The sequence below is a fragment of the Protopterus annectens genome, chromosome 4.part0, assembly GCF_019279795.1.
Source record: "Protopterus annectens isolate FY-2018-M chromosome 4.part0, PAN1.0, whole genome shotgun sequence".
Lineage (NCBI taxonomy): Eukaryota > Metazoa > Chordata > Ceratodontiformes > Protopteridae > Protopterus > Protopterus annectens.
This window is the reverse complement of record NC_056733.1, coordinates 1,026,132,882-1,026,160,403: the sequence shown is the minus strand read 5'-3', so window position 1 is coordinate 1,026,160,403 and position 27,522 is coordinate 1,026,132,882. Positions and strand designations below refer to the sequence as shown.

Genomic DNA, 27,522 nt, shown 5'->3' with positions numbered 1-27,522 from the left:
CCAAAAAATATGAACTCATCTGGGCATGTATATGTTCAATGTTGTGCTTGCTATACCCTCTCCATTTATTCTGTTACTACAGGCATTACAGTTCTTTACCTGTCCTGCAGATTTAAAATAAATGTCATCACTCTTTTAAAGTGGGTGTTTTTTTCATCCCATGTGTCTTTTGCTGTATCTAACAAGGCATATGTGTGTCTGTTTTACAGCAATTCAAATGAGATTACTCTAGCAGAGGCTTGGGGTACTTCTCTCACAGCAAGCAGCAGGTCCTAGCTTTTTCCTGTATGTAATTTTAAAGCTTTGTTAAAATGTTCAGCCATCCCATCTGTTTGAAGATTTGAGGGTGATATACTAATGTCACTATCAAAGCACCTGCTTTGGACACGACATTTCCTGATCAGTATGAATCTCACAGGAAATGCCCATCCTAGAGAACACCATTGAACTAGTATGCTATTGAATAGTAGGGCTGGGTGGGAACTTGTTGTTCCAGAAGATGAGACCCTTTCCTTATTAAAACTCTTTAGGGGACCTCAACATCCAGGAATCTGCAAGTGGGAAAGGAGATAGATTAAGCAGAGGACATGTGATGGGAAAAGGGATATGTAACAGCAAGACAGTAGCATAGTCTTCAAAAGTTCAGGAAGTAAAGAAGAAATCCTAAAGATATTATGGATCAAAAAGAGCTGGAAGAGGCGGAAAGAAACTGAGAAGGCAAGCGGTTAATGGACTATAACATTCCAGCCATCAGGTCCTAGGAGCTATTCAAATACATTACCAACTTGTATGGGTTAAACATAAAATGACAGTTACAGTCTGAGAAGTTTAAACATTACAAAGTGAGTAAACCACGAGTAGTGAGCCATCCTTTTAACAAATCATTTATTAAATCTATAGCTCAGAATTTTGCAAGCCAGTAATAACATGTTTGAGCATGATATCTCTTCCTAGTGACTGGTAAGGTGTTAGCAAAGAAACATACACAATATAATGCATGCATCTGACCTCAAGGATATACAGTTCATAACACTATTATCCCCAAGTCCAAATATCAGTGTTAACAAATTTCTTCTGCTTGTCACCCTTTGAATTTGCAGTCTTCACGTTGTTACCCTTCCCTCAATTTTCCGTATCCTTCAGTCTGCCTTCTATGCATGGCTGGTTATTTCTCTAAGGTCAGATGGGACCGAGTCAGGTACAGAATGCCACAAATCTTAGTCCACTTTGCCAGAGGGAATTTTCTGGAAAGGTGGGTACACTTGGATCATGACAATAAAACCCACCCTGACAATCCATGGAGCACTTATATTGTTACTTTATGTCACTAGACTAAGATAAGTACCAACACACAGTGCATATTCTTATCCAGGTTACAGCTTCAGTGTTTTGTGCCCCATAGGAGACGCTCTGCTAGTTTACCATATAACAGTGTGATACGTTTCCTTAAAATGAAGAACATTGGGATAAAAGTGCATCACTTTTCACCTTTGTCAGGTCCATTCAACAAACTCATCAGCAAAGGGCCTTATGTTTTTTATGGGCATAGTAAGGGTGTTAAAAAGTGAAAAAGAACAGAGGTCCCAATAATGAACTCTGCATGAACTGTGAAATGAGATGGACAGTGATCCACTGACCTTCATTCTGTAGGTCCTGTTCCACAGACATTCTGAAAACCAATGAGTGACACTGGCTGCCATTCCAAGCCTTTAACCTCAGACACTCAGGTCACTGACAGAATCAAAAGTCTAGGTAAGATCCACAAAAATGTCCCCTATTAAATGTTCAGATCCCAAAGACTCACAGACTCTTTCATTAAAGGAAAGAAGCACTGCAATAATGAACTGCCTTTGTCTGAAGCCATGTTGTTGCTCAGTCAGAAGACCATAGGCTTCAAGAAATTATTTTAAATTGGAGTAGAAAGCTTTTGCAATGTTTTTTGAGAGATCATATAGGCCTGCATTACTGACATTTCAAAATCCCTTGAAAAAACGTTTTTTTTCCTTTTGTGGACCTGGCTAAATGGTCTAGCCAACGGCCTTTAGCTGTGACTTGTTTGAGCCAGCCTGTTATTGGAGGGGTTGTGTTGGACTGAACCTGTGGCAAAAGGAATTAGTGGTTACCTCTAGGACTGTAAACTTTGTATTAATATACTGAAAATATTATAAATATTCCTAAACAATAAATACTCAAAGCTGAGTGGCCACCTTTTTGTTTTTTATGCTAAACAAAGCTATTTTTTTCTATATTTGGGTATTCAATGTGGTTGATCAACAATATATATCTTTATAATATGTTTATCTATATAAATATACAAAACACATGCAGGCACACACACACACACACACACACACACACACACACACACACACACACACACACACACACACACACACACACACACACACACACACACACACACACATGCACATATATATTAAAGCATATCCACACAAACATGCTAAAGTTTTCATACACATATTCTAGTCACAGATGTTTAGAAATCCTATGTAAACTGTATAATATTGCCATCACAGCATACATGTTTATACAACACAGCATACGTTTAAAAGTTCTTATAATGTGCCATAATTAGAATAATTAATTTTGTCTTATAGGGTACATTTATTTATTTACCCTTTGTTGATCAGTTTAGTACCACTAGGCTAGTAGTCTTTTTTCAGGGGAGACCTGAGGTGTTATTTATACTACTAAGGGAAATTTGATCAAGGCATTGGGGAACTTCTTCCACTCTTTTTGATAGGTGCCATGCGATCTTTTACAATGACCTGAGGTACCGCCAACTCAAGCAGATGATTTAACATCTGATTCAAAGGACTACACACTCAGAAGTGTAGTATCCCCTTATGCTGCACTGCAGTTTCAGCAATCGATCTACCTGGTATGGGAATAGAACCCACAGCCTTTTGCACCAAGGGTGAGCATTGTGCAACTTGACACTGACATTAAGGTAAATGATTTAGAGGCATAATATAAAAATCAACATGATTTCAGAAATGTAAACTTACTGTCAATTTTTTGAATAAGCATATAAACCAAGTATGCGTTATGCATTTTTAGTAATACACTTTTAATACATATTCGTCTAACCATAACAACTAAATTCATTAAAATAAACAATCAGTAGACTTTTAACATAAAGTTAAGTTTTGAAAATGTTCTTACAAATATTACAATTGCCAGTTTGCAATGCAGATTTTTAAACATAAAAATATTTTTTGGCTACATCCAGTTTCAAGGCTGTATTGAAGCATCTCTGCTTTTAAGAAAAGCTGTTTTTTTTCTTTGCATTTATACTAAAGGAACAGCAGAGAGTATATCAGTAAACCAAGTGGATCTGGTCTTTGGTACAAATCTAAGGATTCTTTGAATACATGTAACAACCATCTTTTGTTGTAGGCTAGTAGTATAAAACATAATCAAAACAAAACAAGAGGAAAGATAACTATTACGTATGATTAAAAAACAAATGAATACATTTAAACTTACCATATCTCCTTTAGTACCTTGCAGACCCTATTGATTGTAAAGATATAAACAGAAAGTTAAATGTTTTTACCTATAATTTCATAAAATTATGCTAGAAGATGCTATGTTTAGTTTCATTTAGAAAATGTGACTTGTGTTAAGAAACTAACTACACTAGATTTTCTACTAAGCACATTCTGAATCTTTGAAGAATGCAGATGAACAAATGCATTTGTACTCCTAATTTTATAGATCATTTGTGAAGCCATGTTATTGCCTCACTGCGTACTGGAAGGTTAGTAGTACCTTGACACAGTGATTCAGCAAGCATGGTTATAGAAGTATTTACATGGTTCTTTTTAAACTGACAGAACTCATTTCATAATTCACACTTCCATGCACGGCCAGCAGCTAAATGACAGCTGTCCTTGTATGCTTAAAGTATCCGAGCTTGCAACATACCTGTGTCATCAGCTATATGTTATACAAGTAAGTCTGTACATTATTTTAAAATGAGTCCTATACAGCACACTGATTCACTTATTCACTCACTAGCTCACCCATTCAGTCTTTCATTGTTTTAGTCACATATCCATCAACTCAGTGAGTCAGACACCCAGTCCTTCACCCATCTACTCCACCCAGCCCTTCACCCATACTCTCTCCATGATACACTCACTTACTCATGCAATCATACACTCACTTACTCATGCAATCGCTCGCTCACTCACTCACTCACTCACTCACTCACTCACTCACTCACTCACTCACTCACTCACTCACTCACTTGCTCACTCACTCACTCGCTCACTCACTCGCTCGCTCATTCACTCACTCACTCACTCACTCACTCACTCACTCACTCACTGGCCAGGTGTAGGCTTAATGCTGAGAAGGAGCAGTTAACCCACTGTGTCTGTTCAAAAGCACCAAAGTTGTGGAATATGAAAGAGGATGTTAATGACCCAGCAGCACAACTTGAATTGAGCATATTGTGTCTACAGTAGAAATGTCAAAACTGTTACATGTTCAACACAAAGTAATATAGTCACTGTCTCAAAGCTTCTCAGTATACTGTCTGAAGACAATATAATATGTCAGGATATTGTATGCTAAAGAAACTCATCACATATGCAATACACCTTACCCTGACTGCTGGTGCATATAACTGCCATGGCTGTCTAGCACCCTATAAATGTGGAGTATAACGGAAGATGCCACGAGTGGTAAAAATAGTTGGTTCAACTGGTAGACTGTCTAAAGATTATAGCTGAGGTGCTATCTGATTGGGAATGGTCAAACGCTGCTTGGATTTGGAGGGGTGACCTGCAGGTAGTCTATAGCACAGAAATGGGGAGGAGGCAGTGGAATATTTCATTTGTCAGCAGTCTTACTTTGGATGCTTGCAGCAGGGATACACCTTTGTTTGTCTGCAGTGTGTGTGTATACATAGCATGGAAAGGGTTAAGCTGAAGTATTGGGTTGTATGGTACTGTCTTAAACATACAAAAAAAACAAATAAAACATTAATGGTTGCCAAGTTCATCCTTTAGGAAATAAGTTGCTCATAAATAGAGGTACTGGTTTTCCTGTTATATAAAGGTGCCCTGGATTGCAGACATACTCTCACAGACAGAACCACACACATATGTGTGGCTTGTGGCTTTCTAAACATTAGGATACTACTTCCCTTACATAACAAATCTCTTTAACACAGTGGTGGCAGTTTTTCTTATTAACTGCATCAGCTCACTACATTGCAGAAGCAACCTGGGAGCATGTGAATGACTTGCACCTAAATACACTAAATGCTATATTTTATGTAGCATACCTCAATCTTCAGGCAAACTTCCACAGCTTTTACTTCTGTAGCTAGGAATAGTGTCCTGATTTAATTCCTCGGGAGTGGGCATGGTGACTGTGGTGAATTACGAATGCTTCTGCACTTCTTGATTGGCATATTATTATGTATAACTCTTACCTTGAAATTACTACTCTTCAGTTTACTATTACAGGCTTGTGGCAGTGTCCTGACTCGAGTATGAACTTTTTGGACTCCAGCCTTCATAATGAACCTGTGTGAAAAACCTCAACAGTCTAAAAATCTCATGGCTTACAGAAACAAAACTAGCAGTGTCCCTGTTGAAGTACCACGTTCTCTAAAACAATATCGTGGTGGAAAAATCTTTTCCAGTAAAGCCCAACAGAAAGGCGGTTAGAAATGAAAGTAGGAGTCGCAAAATTGCTTCTTGTCTGAAGACGTCGCTTTATTCATAAATAGTACTTTACAGGCAGATGCGTGCTGCTGGGATATCTAATAATGCACCAGATGTTCTCGATTGCTCTCTTGATGTCGTTAAAGTCCAATGAATAATGAGAACAAGGCCGAATAAGATCCTCACCCCAAACTGGCCTATACCATCCATAAAAACAAGAGCATAAGGTACTATGTAGAAAGAAGACTGCCAGTAGAGAACTTACAACTTAGGAAAGACACCTAACAATGCAGCCCACCTTTCTGCAACTACTGCAGATTCATGAGAACTCAAAAATACCTCACATCTCATTGGCTGCGCTCTTGTTCTAAACCTGACTAACAACCTCACTAATACATGTCCTGCTACCCAACCTGCTGTTTAGCCAAGTATCTATGCCTCATAGCATTTGAATGTCTAAGCATTGTGAATTAGGAGATCTGATTGTATTCTATGTTCACATTTTCTGATATGTCTTTGCCAATCAGATGTAAGTCTGCACATTGTGTATATTGATATATGTCTGTATTCTTTGTCAATATTTTTCTAAGTTTATCATTCGGTGATGTATGTACTGTCTCTTTTTTGGTATGTGGAGCTTTTCTCCCCAGGCTTCCACTGAAAATGGACATATATCCAGACGGACTATCCCGGTCAACAAATGTAAAATAAATAAATAAATAAATAAATAAATAAATAAATAAATGAGCAACCAGGATTTTTTGGACCGCCACAAATTTTACTGAACTTGAGAGAATGACCAGTGTGTGTGTGTGTGTGTGTGTGTGTGTGTGTGTGTGTGTGTGTGTGTGTGTGTGTATTATTGTCATATTTATCAGAAACCTGGGTTAGTTTTTATAAAAAAGAAAAAAGAGAGAAAAAGATTGATGGTAGAACCCCAACAGCCTAAACAGGGGTGTCTATTAAATCAACCCCGAGTCTTTAGCAATATCTAACCCATTTTAGATGAATACATAACACTGGAACTATACGCTATAGGAATCAGCACATGAATGTAGACCCAACTGCCACAGACAGATCTGAGGAAGGTACACAAAAGCGCTGCAGAACTGGCTCCAGAAAGTTGAGAATGTCTTCTTTCTTTGTATTTATTGACAGGGCAACATATCCAGTAATTTTATTTCTTTTTATCAGTTTATAGTGGTTTAAGCTAGGAATGTAATTTGTTGGAAGATGGTGTCTGTACCTAGGCAATAAGTAGATTGGTTTTATAATAAAGAGGAATAACACTAGTGTAGAAGGTTATAGATTAAGGGACGAGGTTTGATTTAAAAAAATGGACGTGATTTTGCTTTACAACTGCAGTTTGCTGCACTTATTTTTAAGATTCTTTTGAGTAGATGTGTTATCTTTCATTAGATGCAACTCAAATGTAGCTGTTAAATCTTTGGAAACAGGTAAAACTTGTTTGGCAAGGCAATGTCCTAGACCACACCTCCAGAGGTGATCCATCCCCCCATCGATGGCAGTACCCCTGAGGGAGGATATATCTCAAAGAATGCTCCCTCTCTGAACAATTGAAATAAGTGCAGGATTGCAATAGCAGCAGCCATAGCCCCCAGCTTGGCGAACACTGCATTGGGAAAATGGGAAGAGGAATATGTGTACAACTCCCTCTTTTGCCCACAAATGGTCTGTTATCTCCGTTTTATTGATGACATTTTTATTATTTGGAACGGGAGCCTGGATCTTCTTGAGCAGTTTCTGGAACACATCAACAATTTCATGAGTTTCTTCCACTTTACTACCACCTACAGCCTCTATACAGTTAATTTTTTCAACATCCAGATTAGTAAAAATCTGGAGACAGGATTACTCACCAATGACCTGCACTGTAAACCCACCCAGGTCAGCTTGCTCTTCCACGTTAGCAGCATGCAGTTGCAAAGAACAAAAACGCATGTGATTAAATCACAAGGACTGACAATAGCAAGAGTGATTAAGGAAAAAATCATTCACAAAATCATCATAGAACTACAAAAAGACTTTCTGACCTGAGTATACTGCAATTGTTTCATCAAGCAAATCATAGTCCCCATCATTATTTGTAAAGAAAACAACAACCCCAGTATGGAACATTCCTTGGACCAGAGTGACAGATATCTCCATAACCTCACCATATACAAAGACAATGATAGGTGGAGGATTAACATCACCCTCACCTATTCATTGGACTTTAACAACATCAAGAGAGCAATTGAGAACAAGCGGTGCATTATTAGCCAGAACGAGACTCTGAATAAGGTCCTCCCCAAAACCGGCCTTTACCATCCATAAAAACAAGAACATAAGGTACTATGTAGAAAGACGAGCACCAGTAGAGACCTTGCAACTTAGTAAAGGCATCTATCAATGCAACCCACCTTTCTGCAACTATTGTAGATTAACTCACAAAAACATACTCGGAGGCTCTAAATAAAAATCTGCCAAAACAACAGAGACCTCCAAAGCAGACATCCAAGCATCCACTACCCCACAACAACTTTCACGTATCATATACTTCACAAAGTCAGTGTGCCATGCAGTCGCAGTCTCCAAGGCTAAATAACACACCTAATACACTAGTAATTGGAGACTCTATTGTCAGGCACACGGACGTCCCACTCACCAGACTGAACAAGGAGAAGGTCACTGTAAGCTGCCTGTTGGGTGCCAGGATCCGCCACATAACACAAGCACTCAGGTCACTCCACACCAGGTACAAATATGACTGTGTCATTGTCCATGTTGGTGTGAATGACCTGAGACATACCTCCCTGAACTACATTGAAAGAGACATAGAGGACATCTCTGATCATGTAGCCCAGGCCGGTATGACCCTGACCCTGAGTAGCATCTTGCCCTCACCAAGAATGATGCCACAGTATAAAGACAAAATGATCAATTTTAACAATTGGCTAAGCTATTGGTGTCATTCAAAGGGGATCCAGCGTCTGTCAGCCTGGAATGACATGCTTGACAAGCCACGATGCTTCGCCAGGGACGGCTTGCACCTGTCACCTTAGGCTTTCGAATACTGGCAAAGGCTCTTGCCACCCCCATAGCACCTTTTTAGGCAAGGCTCAAAAGACAAACCCCCCTCCATAGACAATACCAGAGACAAAAAAACTAAGGGTAATGCTACTCAATGCCAGAAGTCTTAACCTCAAGATGCACGTACTCAAGGCACTCCTCAGTATGGAGAAAATCGATATCTGTGCAGTAACAGAAACCTGGTTCAAGGCTCCAGAGAGCACCCCAGCACTACCAGGATTCAACTCATACCATTCTATTCGGCCCCAGAACTCAGACCAAAATACTATAGGAGGGGGAGTATCCATTTTCATCAAGGATACCCACACCTCCAGGTTTGTGGCACTGCACGAGGCAGTGGAGACCATCCATGTGCAACTAACAGTAGGTAAAGCTGCTTTTCAGTTTGTAGCCTGCTACAGATCACCAACCTTGTCTCAGGGCCCCCACTCGGCATTCCTGAAGACATTGGAGAATATGAAGATCTCACAAAACACCATGATATTGGGGGATTTTAACTACCCAAACATTGACTGGGAAAACTACTCAAGTCCCAACTCTTTTGCCCAACAGTTCCTTGAGTTTATAAACTCAAATGCCATGGAACAACTGATCACCACTCCCACAAGAGGGGACAACATATTGGACTTGGTCATCACCAACATGGGGGCTAAATGTTCCACACCAGAGGTAAACCCCTCGTTGGTAAGATCAGACCATAAACTAATCACAATGGACATCCACATCCAGACCCCACCCCCAGCCAAGGGAACCACTGTGAAAAACTTCTCAAAAGTAAACTTCACACTTCTCAAGACCGAGGTGGAAAGTTTCAAAGCCCCCGGGCAAATGGAAAATGCTACCCAAACCGCAGAATCCTTTACAAATGCACTCTATGAGCACCTACAAGAATGCATGCATCGTGCCATCCCAAGTAAAACCAGGACTCACTCCTCCAAAAACAGGAGACCAGTCTGGTGGACCCTGGCCATAAATAGCAATACAACAGAAGGAGGAGACTATTACATGATAAGGCAAATTCCCAAAAAGGGAAGGCATCCCTGATCATTACTAGCAAGAAACTTCGATCCCTCATAAAATCATCAAAGGCTAGCTTTGAAAGAAAAATCGCCAAGGACTCTAAAGATAACCACAAGGCATTCTTTAGCTACATCAGGAACCTGGGTGGCAACTCTCAGATATGCTCTGAGCTGGTGCAAAATGGCACAAAATACACTGAACCCACGGACATTGCCAACATCCTGGCAGACAGGTTCAGTGCAAACTTTACCCCCCCCCAAAAGGGCCAGTGTCAATCCCAGAAGGATCCAGTCCCCCAGACATCACAGACACACAGGTGAAAGCAGCCCTCCCAAAGTAAAAAACAGAGCATCAATGGGATCGGATGGTATCCCGGGTTGCATCTTACATGAGCTCCAAAATGAACTAAACCCTCACATAAATTCTCTGTTCCAACTCAGCCTTACCACAGGCTATGTATCCAATGAATGGCATACAGCAATAGTGATCCCGCTCCACAAAGGTGGCGCCACAACGGATCCTGGGAACTATCGCCCTATAAGCCTGATTAGCCTGGTCTGCAAGGCTATGGAGCGCATCATCATGGATCTCATAAACAAAGACATTGGGAACCTCCAAACACTGGACCCAACCCAATTTGGCTTTGTTAAAGGCAGATCTTGCCTCTTAAACCTAGTTGACTTCTTCGAAACAGTTACCAAAGCCATAGATGAGGGAAAGGTAGTCCACACAACCTACCTGGCCCTTGCAAAGGCCTTCAACACAATACCCTACTCTGGCATCATAAGTAAGCTTACCAGCTTAAACATTAACCCATATGTCACAAGATGGGTTGCAAACTGGCTCAGGGATAGAACTCACATGGTCAGAATCGCAGGTGCCATGTCCGACTCTAAACCAGTTACAAGTGGCATCCCACAGGGATCAGTCCTGAGACCCCTCTTGTTTGGTATATACTTCTCTGAGGTACAGGCAAACACGGGAGGACTGTGGCTTACCATGTTCACAGACGATTGCAAGCTGGGAGCCATAATCGACTCTCTGGCTGACACAAGCATCCTCCAGATGGGCCTTACGGAGACGAATACCTGGTGTCAAAACCATAGCTTCAAGCTAAATGCCAAAAAGTGCATAGTCATCCCCTTTGGGAAAAATAAAGTACCCACAAACTACCACATAGGAGGTAATCCACTAAGTAAGGAAGAAGTAATTAGGGAACTGGGGACCCAAGTAGAGATAGTAACCTTTCCTTTGACAATCACATTGCCAAAGTGGTTAGAAAAACCTTCTATATAGCTCATCTAATCACAAAAGGGTTCACATCTAGATCAAGAGAGGTCATTGTGCTCCTCTACTCATCGCTCATCAGGCCCATAATTGAGTACAATGCCCCATTTGGGATGTACCTTACCCGACACCTGCAACAGCTGGAGAGACCTCAAAAATACCTCACCAAGAGGATAGTGGGCCTCAAACAGATGCCCTATGCAGCTCGACTAAAGAAACTCCAGCTCTACTCAGTTGCTTACCGCTTACTCAGAGGTGATCTCTGCCTGACGTTCAAGTTCGTGTCTAAACCGGAATTGTTGGACATGCTTCACCTCAAGAAAACCAAATCCATTAGAGCTACACGCTCCACAGATTTAAACCTTAGCACAGCAATTAACAAGATATGCTGGAGAGATAGATTCATATCCCAAAGGCTTCCCTCGCTCTGGAATAAAATCCTGGTTCATGTTAGGCAGAGCCCCCTCGCTGACCCTCTTCAAGAGAAATCTTGATGAGTGGATGGGAAATCATAAATTTACTCCTGGGATCACTTCCATGGCCCTGCTGGACAGAGGCCCAGGAATCTAGTCTAAAAGGGAGGAGAAAGCCAACAAATTCTGGCTAGGCTTATAAATGCCCTAGGGCAAATAGCCTAGTACCTACTTATGAACCTATGAGCAACCAGGATGGTTTCTTTTGTCCCAACACCCACAAGAAATTTTGGAGTACAGGCTACAGTAACTGCAACTTTGACACAGTTGTATACAGAGCACAAATCAAACTTTGTTTAGCTTTTTATGTAGGAAAGACAATCAATAACTTAAAAACCAGAATTGTACATCACTGCACCAACATATGTCAAGGTACCCATACCAGCACCTTGGCTAAGCATGCTAAGGAAAACATTGGACGTGACACCTTCACTTTTCATGTCATTGACAAGCTCTACTGTGAAGATGGACAGCAATATAAATGACAGATTAGAGAAGAAGGAACTAGAATGACAGATTCGACTGAGAGCAGAAAAGCCACCAGGCCTGGATGCCTCATTTTCTATTAAGTGCATACTGAACCTTAGGAAATTGGACCACCGCAATACATGTCAAGCAGAGCACCTTTTTGGCCCTCTTCAAAAGGAACCTTGATGACTGGATGGAAGAAAGGAAATTCACCCTGGGGATCATGTCAGTCACCCTGCTAGACAGGGGTCCAGGGAAGTAAATAGCGTGGGACGAAATAGCCAGGGAATTGTTATGGCTAGGCTTGTATAGGCCCTAGGGACGATAGCCTAGTACCAACCTATGAACCTATGAAACTTGTATTAGTTTTTATTAAAAAAAAAGAACAAAGATTGAAGATACAGTCCCAACAGCCTAAACAGGGGTATCTCTTATTTGGCTAAATAACTATCACGTGAACTCCATGTCACCCACAAGGCACTAATTCAACCCCGGATCTTTAGCAATATCTAACCCATTTTAGATGAACACATCAATAGGAATCAGCACATGAATGTAGACCCAACTACTGGCGGATCTGAGGATGCCTCTCAATTGCTTTCAGAGGACCCTTGCACTTACTCCAACAATCAAAACAACAAGAACTACAAACATCTTTCAAAAAGAGGAAGGGGGAAGAGCGAAGAGACAAACATGCCATTGGATTCAGTTAACACTGGTTCTGATGTAGGACAATCTGACTATTTTTCGTTTTTTAATTTAAATAGGAGACGTTTCTCTGATTTGGTGATGTCTCTTTTCAAGAAAGATTCACTTTATTCCTCCCTTCAACTTAGATAATGTTAAAGCCCTAATCCATTTAAAGGAGTACACTAGGCTACCAATTTACTTTTGTTTTTTGGTAATAATTTATTACCAGTTGAATGGTCTTGCTTAACTTTAAAACATAAAAGTTTTTTTATACCTCCTGTTATACTATTGTAGCAGCATTTGAAATGTTATGTGAACATAGATTTAGGAGTTATATAGTTACCATCCCCCTAATTGGTCCAGTTTGACCCCCATTACAGTCCATCAGGAATCATAGACCCCCTCAGGGTAATGAAACACATTAAGAGAGGGTGGGGTAGTTATCATGTATTCATTTGATTACTCCATCAAGATGTCTGAAATATTGGTGGATGAAAAAACGTTTAGAAGGGTTTCAAAAAATGAAGTTAATATTTCCCAAAGGAAAACTGATTTAGTCTTGACTGATTTATTATTACAGACCATTACTTTTATGCAAGTTTACAGTTTTCTTAAGGTGGACAACCCTATCATACCTTCCATCTTTGGGATTCCAGAAATTCATAAAAATCCCATTGAACCACCCTTCAGAACCACAATAACTGCCAGGAGGTCTAAGACTGAATCCCTAGCTATGTATATTGATTTTATTTGCAAGAAACTCTTGGATTCTAAAACTCATATTCTAAGAGATTCATAGCAGCTTTTGGAAAAACTAAATGAAGTTGATTTTGACCAACACTACTGGTTCATTACAGTGGATGCAGTCAATTTATTTACGGTTATACCCCACTCTGTTGGTATTGATTACTTTCTAGCTACCATGGCAAAATACAATCCTTTTTCTGAATCTCAGATTAGATCAATGAAAACATTTTTAGATCTCATTTTGAATTGTAATTTTGTTTATTTTGAAGGTATATTTTCACCAAGTTTCTGGTGTCGCTATGAGGGCACCTTGTGCTCCATTTTCATGAATGTTTTCATGAATTTTTGGGAAGAGAATTGTATCTTTATCTCTGATTGGTTTAAGTTTGTCATAGCATATTTTAGGATTCCGGACGACATTCTTATCATATGGAAAGGGACTCTAGACTAATGGTTAAAATTCAAGAATGTATCTGACAATCAACCAAGTTTTTAACATTTATTCATCATTTATGTTTTGGCAGCACTGATTACTTAGATGTGACATATCCCAAATGAAATACACCTCTACCACTTTCAGAAAAAAAAAACTTTTTCCAGTTCCTATCAACATTTTGACAGCTGTCATCCCTTTTTCATAAGAAAGGCATAGTAAAAGGCCAGATGGTTCGCTTGCCAAGATTAATTAATGTAGATGAAAAATTTTGTCAAAAACCTGATTTTTTGATTACTTTATTTATAGCTCGAGGGTACCCTGATTATTTACTGTTTGAAATTAGACAAGAAGTTCTTAAAGGAAGAACATTTAAGTTTTGTCCCCTTTTGTGTAATAAAAGTATGCCAAGCAGTACACAGGTTTCTATCAGTCCTGAATCTACTTTCCTTTTGTAAGTGATACTTACAAATATGTGCAGCTAGTGCTTGAATACTAGAATTTAGTAATGTCTGATGAGTTAAAGGTCAAGTTGGGTGATTCTCCGAGGGTTGTATACAGTAAAGGTAGAAGCCTTCAAAATTTATTTGAAATGGAACCCACCCCTTTTATTGCTAAATGTAACCACATTTTCCATTGTGCTCACTGTAGTCAATGTTGGTTCATTCACAAGGGACCATATACTTCTATTGATGGTTTTGATAGGACCATTCCTTGTCCATGTAGGGGTAATTGTGACTCTTCCAGGGTGGTATATGTAGCTTTGTGCACCTGGTGTTCTATCTTTTATATTGGAAAGACCATTAGAAAATTGAAAGACAGGATTCGGGAGCACTATTATGATATTAAGAAAAGAAAGATTGCTAATGCACTATACAAACATACCTTGGATTGTATTAACTACATGAAATTTGTATTTTTTATAGTGGATCATGTACAACACAATCCCAGGGGTGGTGATGTTAGCACTTGGAGCTTTGAGAATTATATTGGCAGCTGAGACTCAATTCAGCACACTAAACAGGTTTAAATGATGTAATATCTACTAGCAGTGCTCTTAAACTGAAAATCTCTGTTTTGTGATTTTATTTGTTTGGGTAGCCTTTTAACATTTTTTATACACAACTCATGCCTATTTATATATACACATCTTATTATTTATTTTTATTTTCATAATTTCAAAACAACATGTCTTTGACATAGTCATTAGTACTGGACTCATATTTATATTTATATTTATACTTTTGTATGTTGAGAAAAATGTTTAAGTGGTGGGGACACTTTAACTATACATTAATAATTATTGAACTGTTTTATTATGTATGCAATTTTATTTCATTGGTGATTCATTGTTTAAATAGGGTGTATGTTGTTTAGTAACTTCACTCTGATGAAGTTCTTTAATTTTGGAGCAAAAGCACTCAGTGTTTTAGGATAACAATAAACTTTAGAATCGTGGGTCTGGCTGTACTGGTGTTTGCCATTTTACATTGTGACTACATGTTTTCTTGTTGGTTCAAAATATTTAACCAATTTTAGATGAACACATCAAACACCTGAACTATAAGTTATAGAAAGCAACACATGAATGTACACCCAACTACCACAGGCAGATCTGAGGAAGGTATAGGAAAGCGCTACAGAATCGGGTCGAGAAAGTTGCAACTCTCTTTCTGTCTTTGTATTTACTGATACGTCACATACCCAGCAATTTCTATTCCTTTTTGTTTTATCAGTTTATAGAAGTTTAAGCTAGGAATGTAATCTGTTGGAAGGCGGTATCTGTACCTAGTTGATACTTAGACTGGTTTTATAATTAAAAAAAATAATAATCATAGTGTGGAAAATGACAGATTAAGGCAGGAGGTTTGTTTAAAAAAAAAACAGATGATTTTGCTTTTCGTTCACAGTATGCTGCACTTATTTTTAAGATTTTTTTTGGGGGGAGGTAGAGTTATTATCTTTCATTAGATGCAAATGAAACATAGCTGTAAAGTCTTTGGAAACAGGTTAAAGTTTTTTGGCAAGGCAGTGTTCTTGACCATGCCCCCAGTGGTGATCGATCCCCCACCAACAGCACTACCCCTGAGGGTGGACATATCTCAACGAATGCCCCCTCTCTGAACAATTGAAATAAATGCATGCTTTTATAAGCTTTAACACACTATTCGAGTAGTGCCCATCTGCCTGTAAAGTACTATTTACGAATAAAGAGATGTCTTCAGACAAGAAGCAGTTTTGAGAGTCACACTTTCATTTTTAACCATCCTTCTATGGGGTTATACTGGAAAGGTTCAAAAGACCTCCAATGGGCTAAGATGGTGTACCTTCCAAAACAATTTTAGAAACAAGTAAAAAATAGGAAGGTACTCCAAAGACAAGGTTGTTCAAAAAACTATTGAATTAAAATGACATAAAAACAAACACGGGCGCTTTCGTACAAGTGTTCATCAGACAAAAAATATATCACAAGCCAACATTTAAAAAAGCGAAGCAATTAATTCAACAGCCTATCAAAACAGACTGTATATTATCTATGCAAATCCCTTGACTTAAGTACAGGCTTTAAAGAGACTCTATCATTGAGTCCAGGTCTCTTAGCACCCTGAAGCTGTACAATTCAGTATAACTCTCCTCTCTTCAGTGAAGTTCTTTAAATCTCCACCTTGCAGTCCCATATATATCTGTTCAACAGCTTTAAAATTAAAAGTATGAGAAAAAACATGCTCCATAGTGTGCTTTTCTAGAGCATTAGTCACTTCACATTTCTTTATATTTTATAAATGTTCATGTATTCTTTCATAGAAAGGGAGGTTTGTCATGCCCAAGTAGAAACTAGTGCATGCAGTACAAGTAGCCAGGTAAACTATATTGGGAGTCTTGCAAGTGGCATGTACCTTAAACACATACTTCTGTTTGGATACCGGATGTACAGACATGTTCGAATTGTCTATATATGAATAATATTTGCAGCTACAATAGCCTAGAGTACCTACAGAAATAGGAACATATATACTGCGGTGGTGGTGCTGCTTGGGCTTGTGCCTTTCCACAGTAAGGCGTTGTTGTGTTCGACTCTCAGCAAGACCGTCTTCTGTGTGAATGGGCTACCGCCGTTGGAAGGTTGTGCGTCAGGGCTGGCAGCTCGGCACGTAAAAATCTACTGCCAATCATTAGTGGACCGGATCTCCGCTGTGGCGACCCTAACCAGGAAAAGCCGAAAGACGCAACAACAACCACCTACAGAAATAAGAACAGATATGTTCAGATTTTTATTGAAATTTTTACTGAGATTTTTATTCTCACTGTAGCAAAGATGCCATTTGAGGGACTTTTTATTTTTATACCTGAAGAGTGGGCATTCACCTATTATTTCTTTAGCACAGTCATTCATTGTTAATATATTCCAACTGGAATCAATAACACTACGTATCTGTCCAAAGTCACTACTGTATGACAAAACTAATGGCACATTTGCTTTGCTTTCAATCATTTTATCACCCAAAATATCAGTGCTGTTGTCAGAAAAATACAGTTTGGCTACACTTCTCCTCAAGCGGTGTACCTTATCAGCCATCCTGTCAACCTCAACTTGCTTATAACCCCTTTTTAAAAAATCACCACAAAGTGTTGTCAAGTCCTCTACATCCTTCTTCAGTATTATTAAGACATGATATTCTCATTTCTTGACCCTTTAAGATATTATTGTAAACACGGGGGCGTGCATACTGCTATGTTGGAGAACCGTATTCTTTCTACATGACTTCCTATGTAACCTGGTGTTAAAACCTCCTGTGGCATCCATAGAAACAAGGACATCCAAGAAAATGACCTTTTCAAAAGAATGGTTCTAAGTAAAATTCAAAAAAGTAGTAGTGGTGTGCAGAAAAGTAACAAAGTTCTCTAGTTGTGATAGAACAAAAAAGTCATCTACAAATCTTCTGTACAAGTGTATAAAGCTAGCATAGTGACCATCAACATTCAATATAAATGGTTCTTCCCTATGCTCCAAGACCATATTGGTGCAGCTATTGGCACAGGATGTGCCCATAGCTACGCCTTTCTTCTGTAGTTATTAATTCTCCTGAAACATGACAACATTATTTTCCAATACTATTTACAGAAATAAACAAATAAGGTCTGTTTGTTTGGCCCCATAGATGCTATGTGTTGTTAAATATCGCTTGACCATATCTATGTCCTCCAGGTTGGGAATACAAGTAAACAGGGATTCAACATCTAATGTCACCATTAGACATCCATTGAGGACCTCTCAAAAATGTTGTGTGTCCCTTAATACTGTATTAACACTATTTAAAACCATTCGTAACTGTTTATCTACATAAATAGAGAATGGTTCTGTTGACCACTTTCTGACAGACACTATAGGTCTGAAAGCTGGACATGTCAAGCTTTTATGAACTTTCGGTAACCCCTGAAAAACAGGGGTAACTGGATATTCAACAAATAAATACTTCAAAAGTGTTCAGTAATCAAAAAATTGTCTAAACATTCTTGTATAACAGACAAAATTGAATACTGCACCTCAAGAACGTATTTGGAACCAATCTTATATACTGTGGTGTGTGATAGCATATCAATAATCGATTCAAAGTAGAACCGTCAATCTAATAAAATAATTGCACCTCCCTTGTCTGCTGATTCAGAGTTGTGTACTGGTAATTGTTGTTTGACTAATTTTATATCATTGCTGGCTGACTTCAGAGTTGTGCACTGTTATTTTTGCTTCACTGTATAGTTTTTCAGATCTCTGCTGAAGGTGTTGGTTTTCCCATACCCACCCTCCATATTCTTGTGTTGTTGTTCAGATTTGGAGGTTTTTGCAGTTGCCCGCCCCCACTGTAGATTTGATCTGGGACACTCCCCCCAGTCCCATCTCTTTACCTCATTCTACCTAATAGACTCCTTCTGCATTGTTTTTAGTCATTTTTAATTTAATTGCATTTTTTAAACTGTTTGGTCTAACATTGCTACATACTCAAGTGTGCTAGCTTGCACTGCATTTGAATTGTTTTGACTGCTGTTTTAGCTACTTTTCTGTATATATATATATATATATATATATATATATATATATATATATATATATATATATATATATATAACTTTCCTGTAACTAGTGTAGTCCAGATTCAGATTTGCTGTATCCAGGACTGTATGTAAGCTTCTGTGCCCCCCCAAAGCTTCTGTGTTGGAGGGAAGCCTTCTAGCTTATCAGTGGGAGTGGTAAGCACTAGGTAACCTATCTACCACATAAGGAGTGGTTCTGGCCCAGAAATTGTAGTTATTGGCCGTTTGGGCAGTTTTTCCCTCTCTCAACTTTCTGATTTAAAAGCCCACATTTGCACTTGTTTCCCCTCTTTCCTGTAACTAGTTTAGTCCAGATACAGATTCTTACTTTTAGCACTTGAATTTGCTTATTGGTGATCAGCACTTGTTCAGAACTTGTAAGCACTAAATAACCTACTAATTAATACAGCACTCAGCCTTCCTCATTACCTAGAGGAAAACAGTTTTTTATTCAGGCATGTCCAAGGGTCAGCTCCCAGAGTTCTCTCCTGTCTATCTGATGAATCTGGGCATCTTGGGGCAATGCAGAAATTGCCTCATGTACATAGACAACCCTCTCCTCCTACCACCCAACACTACAACCTGTGAGAGATGCACTTATCTAGCCAAACTGGAGGTAAAGCTCTCTCCAATCAAGACTGAACTTGACAGTCAAGAGGAGAAGTTAAACACTTGCACCACACCACACTCATCACATAGTCTCACTAAATCTACACCACCAAAATCCACACATAGAAACACAAAAACATTCACAGAGGCTCTCAATAATAATCTGTTCAAGCAACAGAGACCTCCAAAGCAGGAATGCATGCAACCTCCACCCCCCAACACAACCCAAATGACACATAGCCTGCAGACTCAGTGTGCCACTCAACCACAGCCAATAAGGCAAAACAACGTACCCAACACACTAGTCATAGGTGACTCTATAGTCAGGCACACTGATGTCCCACTCACCAGGCTAAACAAGGAGAAGGTTACTGTCAGCAGCCTGTCGGGTGTCAGGATCCACCACATAACCCACGCACTCAGGTCACTCCACAACAAGTACAAATATGACTGTCATTGTCCATGTTGGTGTGAACGACCTGAGATGTACCTCCCTGGACTACATGAAAAGAGACATGGAAGAGCTCTCCGATCTTGTAGCCCAGGCAGGTATGACCCCAGCCCTGAGTAGCATTCTGCCATCACCCAGAATGATGCCGCAGTACAAGGAAAAATGATTGACTTCAACAATTGGCTAAGCTTCTGGTGCCATTCTAAGGGTATCCAGTATCTGTCTGCCTGGGATGACATGGTCGACAGACCACGATGCTTTTCCAGAGATGGCCTGCACCTGTCACCCCTAGGATTCCGGATACTGGCCAGGGTTCTTGCCACCCCTATAGTGCCTTTTTTAGGCAAGGTTCAAATGACAAATTCACCACCGTAACAGGAACAGGCAAGCAAAAACTGAGGGTGATGCTACTCAATGCTAGAAGTCTAAATCTCAAAATGCACTCACTCGAGGCACTTCTTAAAATGGAGAACATCGATATCTGTGCAGTGACTGAGACCTGGTTCAAGGCTCCAGAGAGCACCCCTGCACTACCAGGCTATAACTCATACCACACTTTTCGGCTATGTAACCTGGACCGGAACACCAAAGGTGGAGGTGTGTCCATACTCATTAAGGATATCCACACCTCCAGGCTAGTTGCTCAGCATAATGCAGCCGAGGTTATCCAAGTGCAACTAACTCTGGGCAAAACTGCAATCCAAATTGTAGCTTGCTACAGATCCCCCACCATGCCCCACGATTCCCACTTCTCTTTTCTTGATGTACTGGAAAATATTAGGCTTCAACCAAACACCCTAGTAATGGGCGATTTCAACTACCCCACCATTAACTGGGAAAACTAGTCATGTACCAACTGCTTTGCTCAATGCTTTCTGGAATTCATAAACTCCAATGCCCTGGATCAACTTATACACACCCCCACCAGGAGCAACAATATCCTAGATCTAGTCATTACCAATATGAGTGACCGGTGTTCCACACCTGAAGTCAACGCCTCATTGGTCCGATCTGACCATAAGCTAATTACTCTAGATATCCACATCCTGCCTCCACCTCCCACTAAGGAAACCACAGTAAAAATTTCTCCTGCCTTACAAACACAAGGTGCAGGGTTTGAGTCTCACAAGGGATAATTGGCTAGGCTCAAAATGGCTTGCAAGGGCAGTTAGCTTAGTATTAACCTATGAACCTATGAACCAAAGCCAGCTTCATGCTTCTTAAGACAGAAGTAGTGAACTTCATGACACCCATGCAGATGGACAATACAGTTACAACTGCTGAATCCTACACAAATGCACTCTATAAGCACTTACATGAGTGCATGGATCGTGCTATCCCAAACAGAACCAAGACACTATCCTCCAAAAAAGGAAGCCAATCTGGTGGTCCCCTGCCATAAACAAACTGTACAACAGAAGGAAGAAACTGTTGCAGAAGAGAGTAAAATCCCATGAGTGGAGGAACTCCCTGGTCAGCCTCAGTAAGAAGCTGAGATCCCTGATAAAATCCTCCAAAGCTAGTTACGAAAACAAAATTGCCACTGATTCTAAAGACAACCACAAAGCATTCTATAGCTATGTCAAGAATCTCAATGGCAACACTCAGATCTGCTCTGAGTTACAGCACAATGGCACTAAATATACAGATCCAACTGATATTGCCAACATCATGGCAGATAGGTTCAGTGCTAACTTTACCCCCCCTCTCACCCCCTAAACAACCCATCTCTATACCGGAAGAATACAAAGTTCCTGTAATCACAGCTGCACAGGTAAAAAACACACTCTCCAAAGCTAAGAACACAGCATCCATGGGACCAGACAACATCCCAGGCTGCGTTCTACATGAACCACAGAACGAACTGGCACCCCACCTAAGTACCATGTTCAATCATAGCCTCACTTCAGGCTTTGTGCCTGCTGAATGGCACACAGCGATGGTTATCCCACTCCACAAGGGGGGAGCCATCATGGACCCTGAGAACTACCACCCCATTAGCCTGACAAGCCTGGTCTGCAAGGCCATGGAACTTATCATCATGGAACTTATAAACAAAGACATTGGTAATCTCCAAACTCTGGATCCCACCCAGTTCAGGTTTGTAAAAGGCAGATCATGTCTCCTAAACCTGATAGACTTCTTTGAAGCAGTCACCAAAGCCGTAGACAAGGGTAAGATGGTTCACACAGCCTATTTAGATCTTGCCAAGGCTTTCAACACCATCCCTCACTCTGGAATTATAGATAAACTCACTAAACTAGGTATAAATCCCTATGTCACAAGATGGATTGCCAACTGGCTCACTGACAGAACCCACACTGGGAAAGTAGCAGACTCCAAATCCGACTTCAGACCAGTGACAAGTGGAGTACCACAGGGTTCAGTCCTGGGTCCTCTCCTGTTTAGTATCTACTTCTCTGAAGTACAGGCTAACACAGAAGGTCTTTGGCTAATGATGTTAGCAGATGAGTGCAAACTAGGAGCCATAATCGAAACTCCTAACGATGTGGACATCCTACAAAAGGGCCTCACTGAGACAGATGCCTGGTGTCAAAGCCATGGCCTCAAGATCAATGCCAACAAGTGCATTGTCATCCCCTTTGGTAAAAACTCTGTACCCATGAACTACAACATAGGCGGTAGTATACTTAACACCGAAAGTGTGATAAGAGACCTTGGGACACAGGTGGACAGTAGTCTCTCCTTTGATAATCACATCGCCACAGTAGTCAGGAAATCCTTCTACATGGCACACCTCATCACAAAAGGTTTCTCATCCAGAAAAAAAGAGGTCATTGTTTCCCTCTACTCATCACTCATTAGACCCATAATAGAGTACAATGCCCCTTTTGGTATGTACTTCACAAGACATCTGCAACAACTGGAAAGGCCACAGAAATACCTCACAAAGAGGATTACCGGCCTCAAACAGGTGCCCTACGCAGACCGTCTCAAAAAACTCCAGCTTTACTCCGTCGCATATCGCCTACTCAAAGGTGATCTCTGCCTAACATACAAAGATATGTCAAACCCAGAGCTGTTGGACATGCTCCACTTAAAGAAATCCCAATCCCTCCAAGCTACATGCTCTAGGGACCTAAACCTTGTCACCACAATAAACAGAACATGCCAGAGGGATAGATTCCTGTCTCAGAGACTTCCCATACTCTGGAATAAACTACATATCTATATCAAACAAAGCTCCTCATTAGCACTCTTCAAGAAAAATCTTGATGACTGGATGGGAAATAGGAAATCACCTCTGTTGCTCTGCTCGACAGTGGCACAGGAAAATCATTTTCTTGGGTGGCAAAAGCCAGGGTACCTTTTTGGCTGGGCTTGTATAGGCCCCAGGGCCGATAGCCTAGTACCTATCTATGAACCTATGAACCTATGAAAAATGGCTTCATCATTCTGTAAGTCAAATAATGCACGCCTTTCTCATTCATTCAAGTTATAAAACTTCTTTCTCTTTGTTGAAGCATCCACTCTAAAAACATGTTGGACAAATCCTGTTCACATTTCCTACAAAAACATCTAGGATGGGATCTAGAGAGGGTTGAAACACACTTGGCTTCTTAACACAATAGCTGGTTTCATTGCAAGTTGAGTCATAATCATTAAACAAAATCTTTAACATAACGTTTCTAGCAAAAAGTCTCAAATCTACAAGTATATCTGAAAGTTGTGAGCTTTCTGCAGGAATAAAAGTTAAACCCCGCTCTAATAGCGAAAATTGTGCTTCTGACAGTACCTTATTGGAAAGATTATAGACTATAGACTCATGGTCCACCTCCATATCTGTTTCAATGTGGTTGTTTGCACTCCGTCTAACTGCTGTCACTGCCTTTTTCTTCCTCTGCTTTGTGACCTCTCTCTTTTGTCCATCTTGACTTGCTTTAAGGGGATGGGTAGCTTCAGCTCTGAAAAAAATGGTCGAAATGACACGGTCTTCCTTCGGACATCTGGTTGGTTGAAGCTCGATGTCCCTCCTTCTGATGCATTAATGGCAGCTGGCGCTTCTGGTCGTGTAAGGAACAAGTCCTTGCTGGCAGTGATTGCCTTGGAGACTGAATCAACGTCAGCCACTGCTGAGGACTCTTCATTCACAATATATGTCGATTCAGCTATATATTCATTGCGTTCACTATGGCAAGGCCAAGTGAATACATGGCCGGATCTGAAATCATTAAGATCATGGTCTAATTTCTTAATTTTCTGTGACTTCGAATGAGTCTCATAAACTGAGACATGATCTATAATCTCATCAAGTGCTGCAAGACACGCTTCCTTGTCACAAGCACTCAGTAACTGCTGCTTCCTTCTCTCAATGGCATTCGGCAACTCTTTTTTTCATTGGACTGAAGAAATCAATTAAAAGACGCATATAGTTAAAGCTATGCTCAAGATTTAGCTGCTGCCACTTAAATAACAGTTCCGTATAAGTCTCACCATAAGTGGGCATTTTCGTAGTCCTTAAGCCTCTAGAAATTACCCGATGAAAGAGGCATGCCTCCATGTGTAGCATCTGCCACTGTAATCATTTTAACTTATATAAGTCATTTTGCAGGGCTTTTAACTCCTCTATAGATGATAGCTTCTCCTCAGGCAACAAATTCAACACTGTCCCTGTTGGTATATTGCAGCTTATTAATGAAGGAGTATTGTCCAAACGTATCAGCCTGAGTAACTGATCATTTTCAACATTTCTCTTTCCTGCACTAGTTGGTACATAATCCAATTCAACAACTTTGTTAAAACCTTCATCCATTGTCCCCCGTGGAAGTAACAATAATACAAATATAAAAGTTCAAAAGACCTCCAATGGGCTAAACTGTTGTGCCTTCCAAAACAATTTTATAAACAAGTAAAAAATAGTAAGGTACTCCAAAGACAAGGCTTGTTCAAAAAACTATTTAATTAAAACAACAACATAAAACAAACGTGAGCGCTTTTGCACAAGTGTGCTTCATCAGACAAAAAATATATCACAAGCCAACATTTAAAAAAGCCAAGCAATTAATTCAACAGCCTAGCAAAACAGACTGTACATTATCTATGCAAATCCCCTGACTTAAGTGCAGGCTTTAAAGAGACTCTATCATTAAGTCCAGGTGTCTTATCACCCTGAAGCTGCATAATCCAGTGTAACTCCTCTTCAGTGGAGTTCTTTAAATCTCCACCCCGTAGTCCCATGTATATCTGTTCAACAGCTTTAAAATTAAAAGTATGAGAAAAATCATGCTCCATAGTGTATTTTTGTAGAGCATTAGTCACTTCACATTTCTTTATATTATATAAATGTTCACATATTCTTTCATAGACAATTCGAACATGTTTGTACATCTGGTATCCAAACAGAAGTATGTGTTTAAGGTACATGCCACTTGCAAGATTCCCAATATAGTTTACCTGGCTACTTGTACTGCATGCACTAGTTTCTACTTGGGCAAGACAAACCGCCCTTTCTATGAAAGAATATGTCAACATTTATATGATATAAAGAAATGTGAAGTGAAGAGTCAAATTTCTGGTTAACGGCTTATAGTGCCTGCATATTTGAACTGTTTCTTACTGAAATTGGTGCACCTTGTTTGCTGTAGCATAGACTAGATCCAGGCCTGCTGAATCTAGCTTTGTTTGTACGCTTGTTGTTTGTTTGCTTGTTATTTCCCTGAAACACTAATTCCACCTAAAATGCGGCTTTTCAGTGCTTCTGTGGATCCCTAGTGATATCTGTATTGCTTACTGTACTTATTTCCTTGTTTCACTTGAAAGAAAGTTACTGTTTGTCATTTTTGCATTTAAGTTACCTGTAACACATTGCATTTAAGTTACCTGGCACTTGCTCACTAAAGCAATTATATAAGTCAGCACTAAAAAATTAAAAGCACTACACCCTCACAAACTCCCCTTGAGTACCTTGTTCCCCATTGGCCCTTTTTTCAATTATAAAGGAATTCCCAATACTATTCTAGCATGTCCAAAGGTCAGTTGTCAATCTCCTCTCCGGTCCAGCTGGTGAATCTTGGAATCTTGAGGCAATGTTACAACTGCCTCATGTACACAGACAACCCTCTCCTCCTCCCAACAAATTCCAACACATGTGAGAGATGCAACCATATAGCCAAACTGGAGGCTAAGAACCAGTCAGGAGGAGAAGGAAACCACACTCACTACAATTCCAGTCTCACATAGACCTACCACGACAGCAAACCAAACACATAAACACGAAAAACATAGGCTCTAAATAAAAATCTGCTTAAGCAGCAGAGACCTCCAAAGCAGACACCCAAGCAACCACTACCCCAAAACAAAACACGTGCAACACATAGCTCACAAAGCCAGTGTGCCGAACAGTCACAGCCCTTAAGGCTAAACAACACACGTGATACACTTGTAATAGGTGACTCTATCGTCAGGCACACTGACATCCCGCTCACCAGGCTGAACAAGAAGGTCACAGTGAGCTGTCTGTCGGGCACTAGGATCTGCCACATAACACAAGCACTCAGGTCACTCCAAGACAAGTACAAATATGACTCAGTCATTGTCCATGCTGGTGTGAATGACCTGAACCTCCTGGACTACATGAAAAGAGACATAGAGGAGCTCTCTGAGCATGTAGCCCAGTATGACCCTGACCTTGAGTAGCATCTTACCCTCACCAAGAATTATGCCACAATATGAAGACAAGATGATCAATTTCAACAATTGGCTTAAGTATTGGTGTCATTCAGATCAATGCCTGTCATCCTGGGATGACATGCTCGACAAGCACATGGCAAGCGCTAGGGGCGGCTTTACACCTGTCACCCTGGGCTTTCGGATATTGGCAAAGGCTCTTGCTACCTCCATAGTGCCTTTTTAGGCAAGGCTCAAAAGACAAACCCACCTCCATAGGTATCACAAGGGATAAGAAACTAAGAGTAATGCAACTCAACGCCAGAAGTCTAAACCTCAAGATTCCTCTCCTTAGCATGGAGAACATCGATATCTGTGCAGTAACAGAAACCTGGTTCAAGGCTCCTGAGAGCACCCTAGCACTACCAGGTTATACCCCTTTCGCCCTCAAAACTTGACTTCGGCCCCAAAACTTGGGAGTATCAATATTCATCAAAGATACCCACACCTCCAGGTTGGTGGCACAGCACGAAGCATCAGAGACTATCCATGTGCAGCTAACAGTGGGTTAAACTGCCTTCCAGTTTATAGCCTGCTACAGACCACCCTCCCAAACCCAGGAACCCGGCCTTCCTGAGAACACTGGAAAATATGAAGGTCTCTCCAAACACCATTATATAACTACCCAAACATAGACTGGGAGCATTACTCTAGCTCCAACACCCTAGCCCAAAGGTTCCTAGAATTTATAAACTCAAATGCTATGGAACAACTTGTTACCACTCCCACAAGAGGGGAAAACATACTGGACCTGATCATCACCAACAT

The 27,522-nt window shown here is 40.3% G+C and overlaps 1 protein-coding gene across 1 annotated transcript in view; it reads right to left on the bottom strand.

The window, feature by feature from the left end:
• The window catches only part of COL23A1 (collagen type XXIII alpha 1 chain), a 730,410-nt gene that overhangs the window by 644,894 nt on the left and 57,994 nt on the right, over positions 1 to 27,522 (bottom strand). Inside the window, exon 2 of the mRNA XM_044068962.1 lies at positions 3,511 to 3,537. Within this exon, the coding sequence (XP_043924897.1) occupies positions 3,511 to 3,513 (3 nt within the window). The 5' untranslated portion in view covers positions 3,514 to 3,537. The remainder of the gene's footprint in view (positions 1 to 3,510; positions 3,538 to 27,522) is intronic.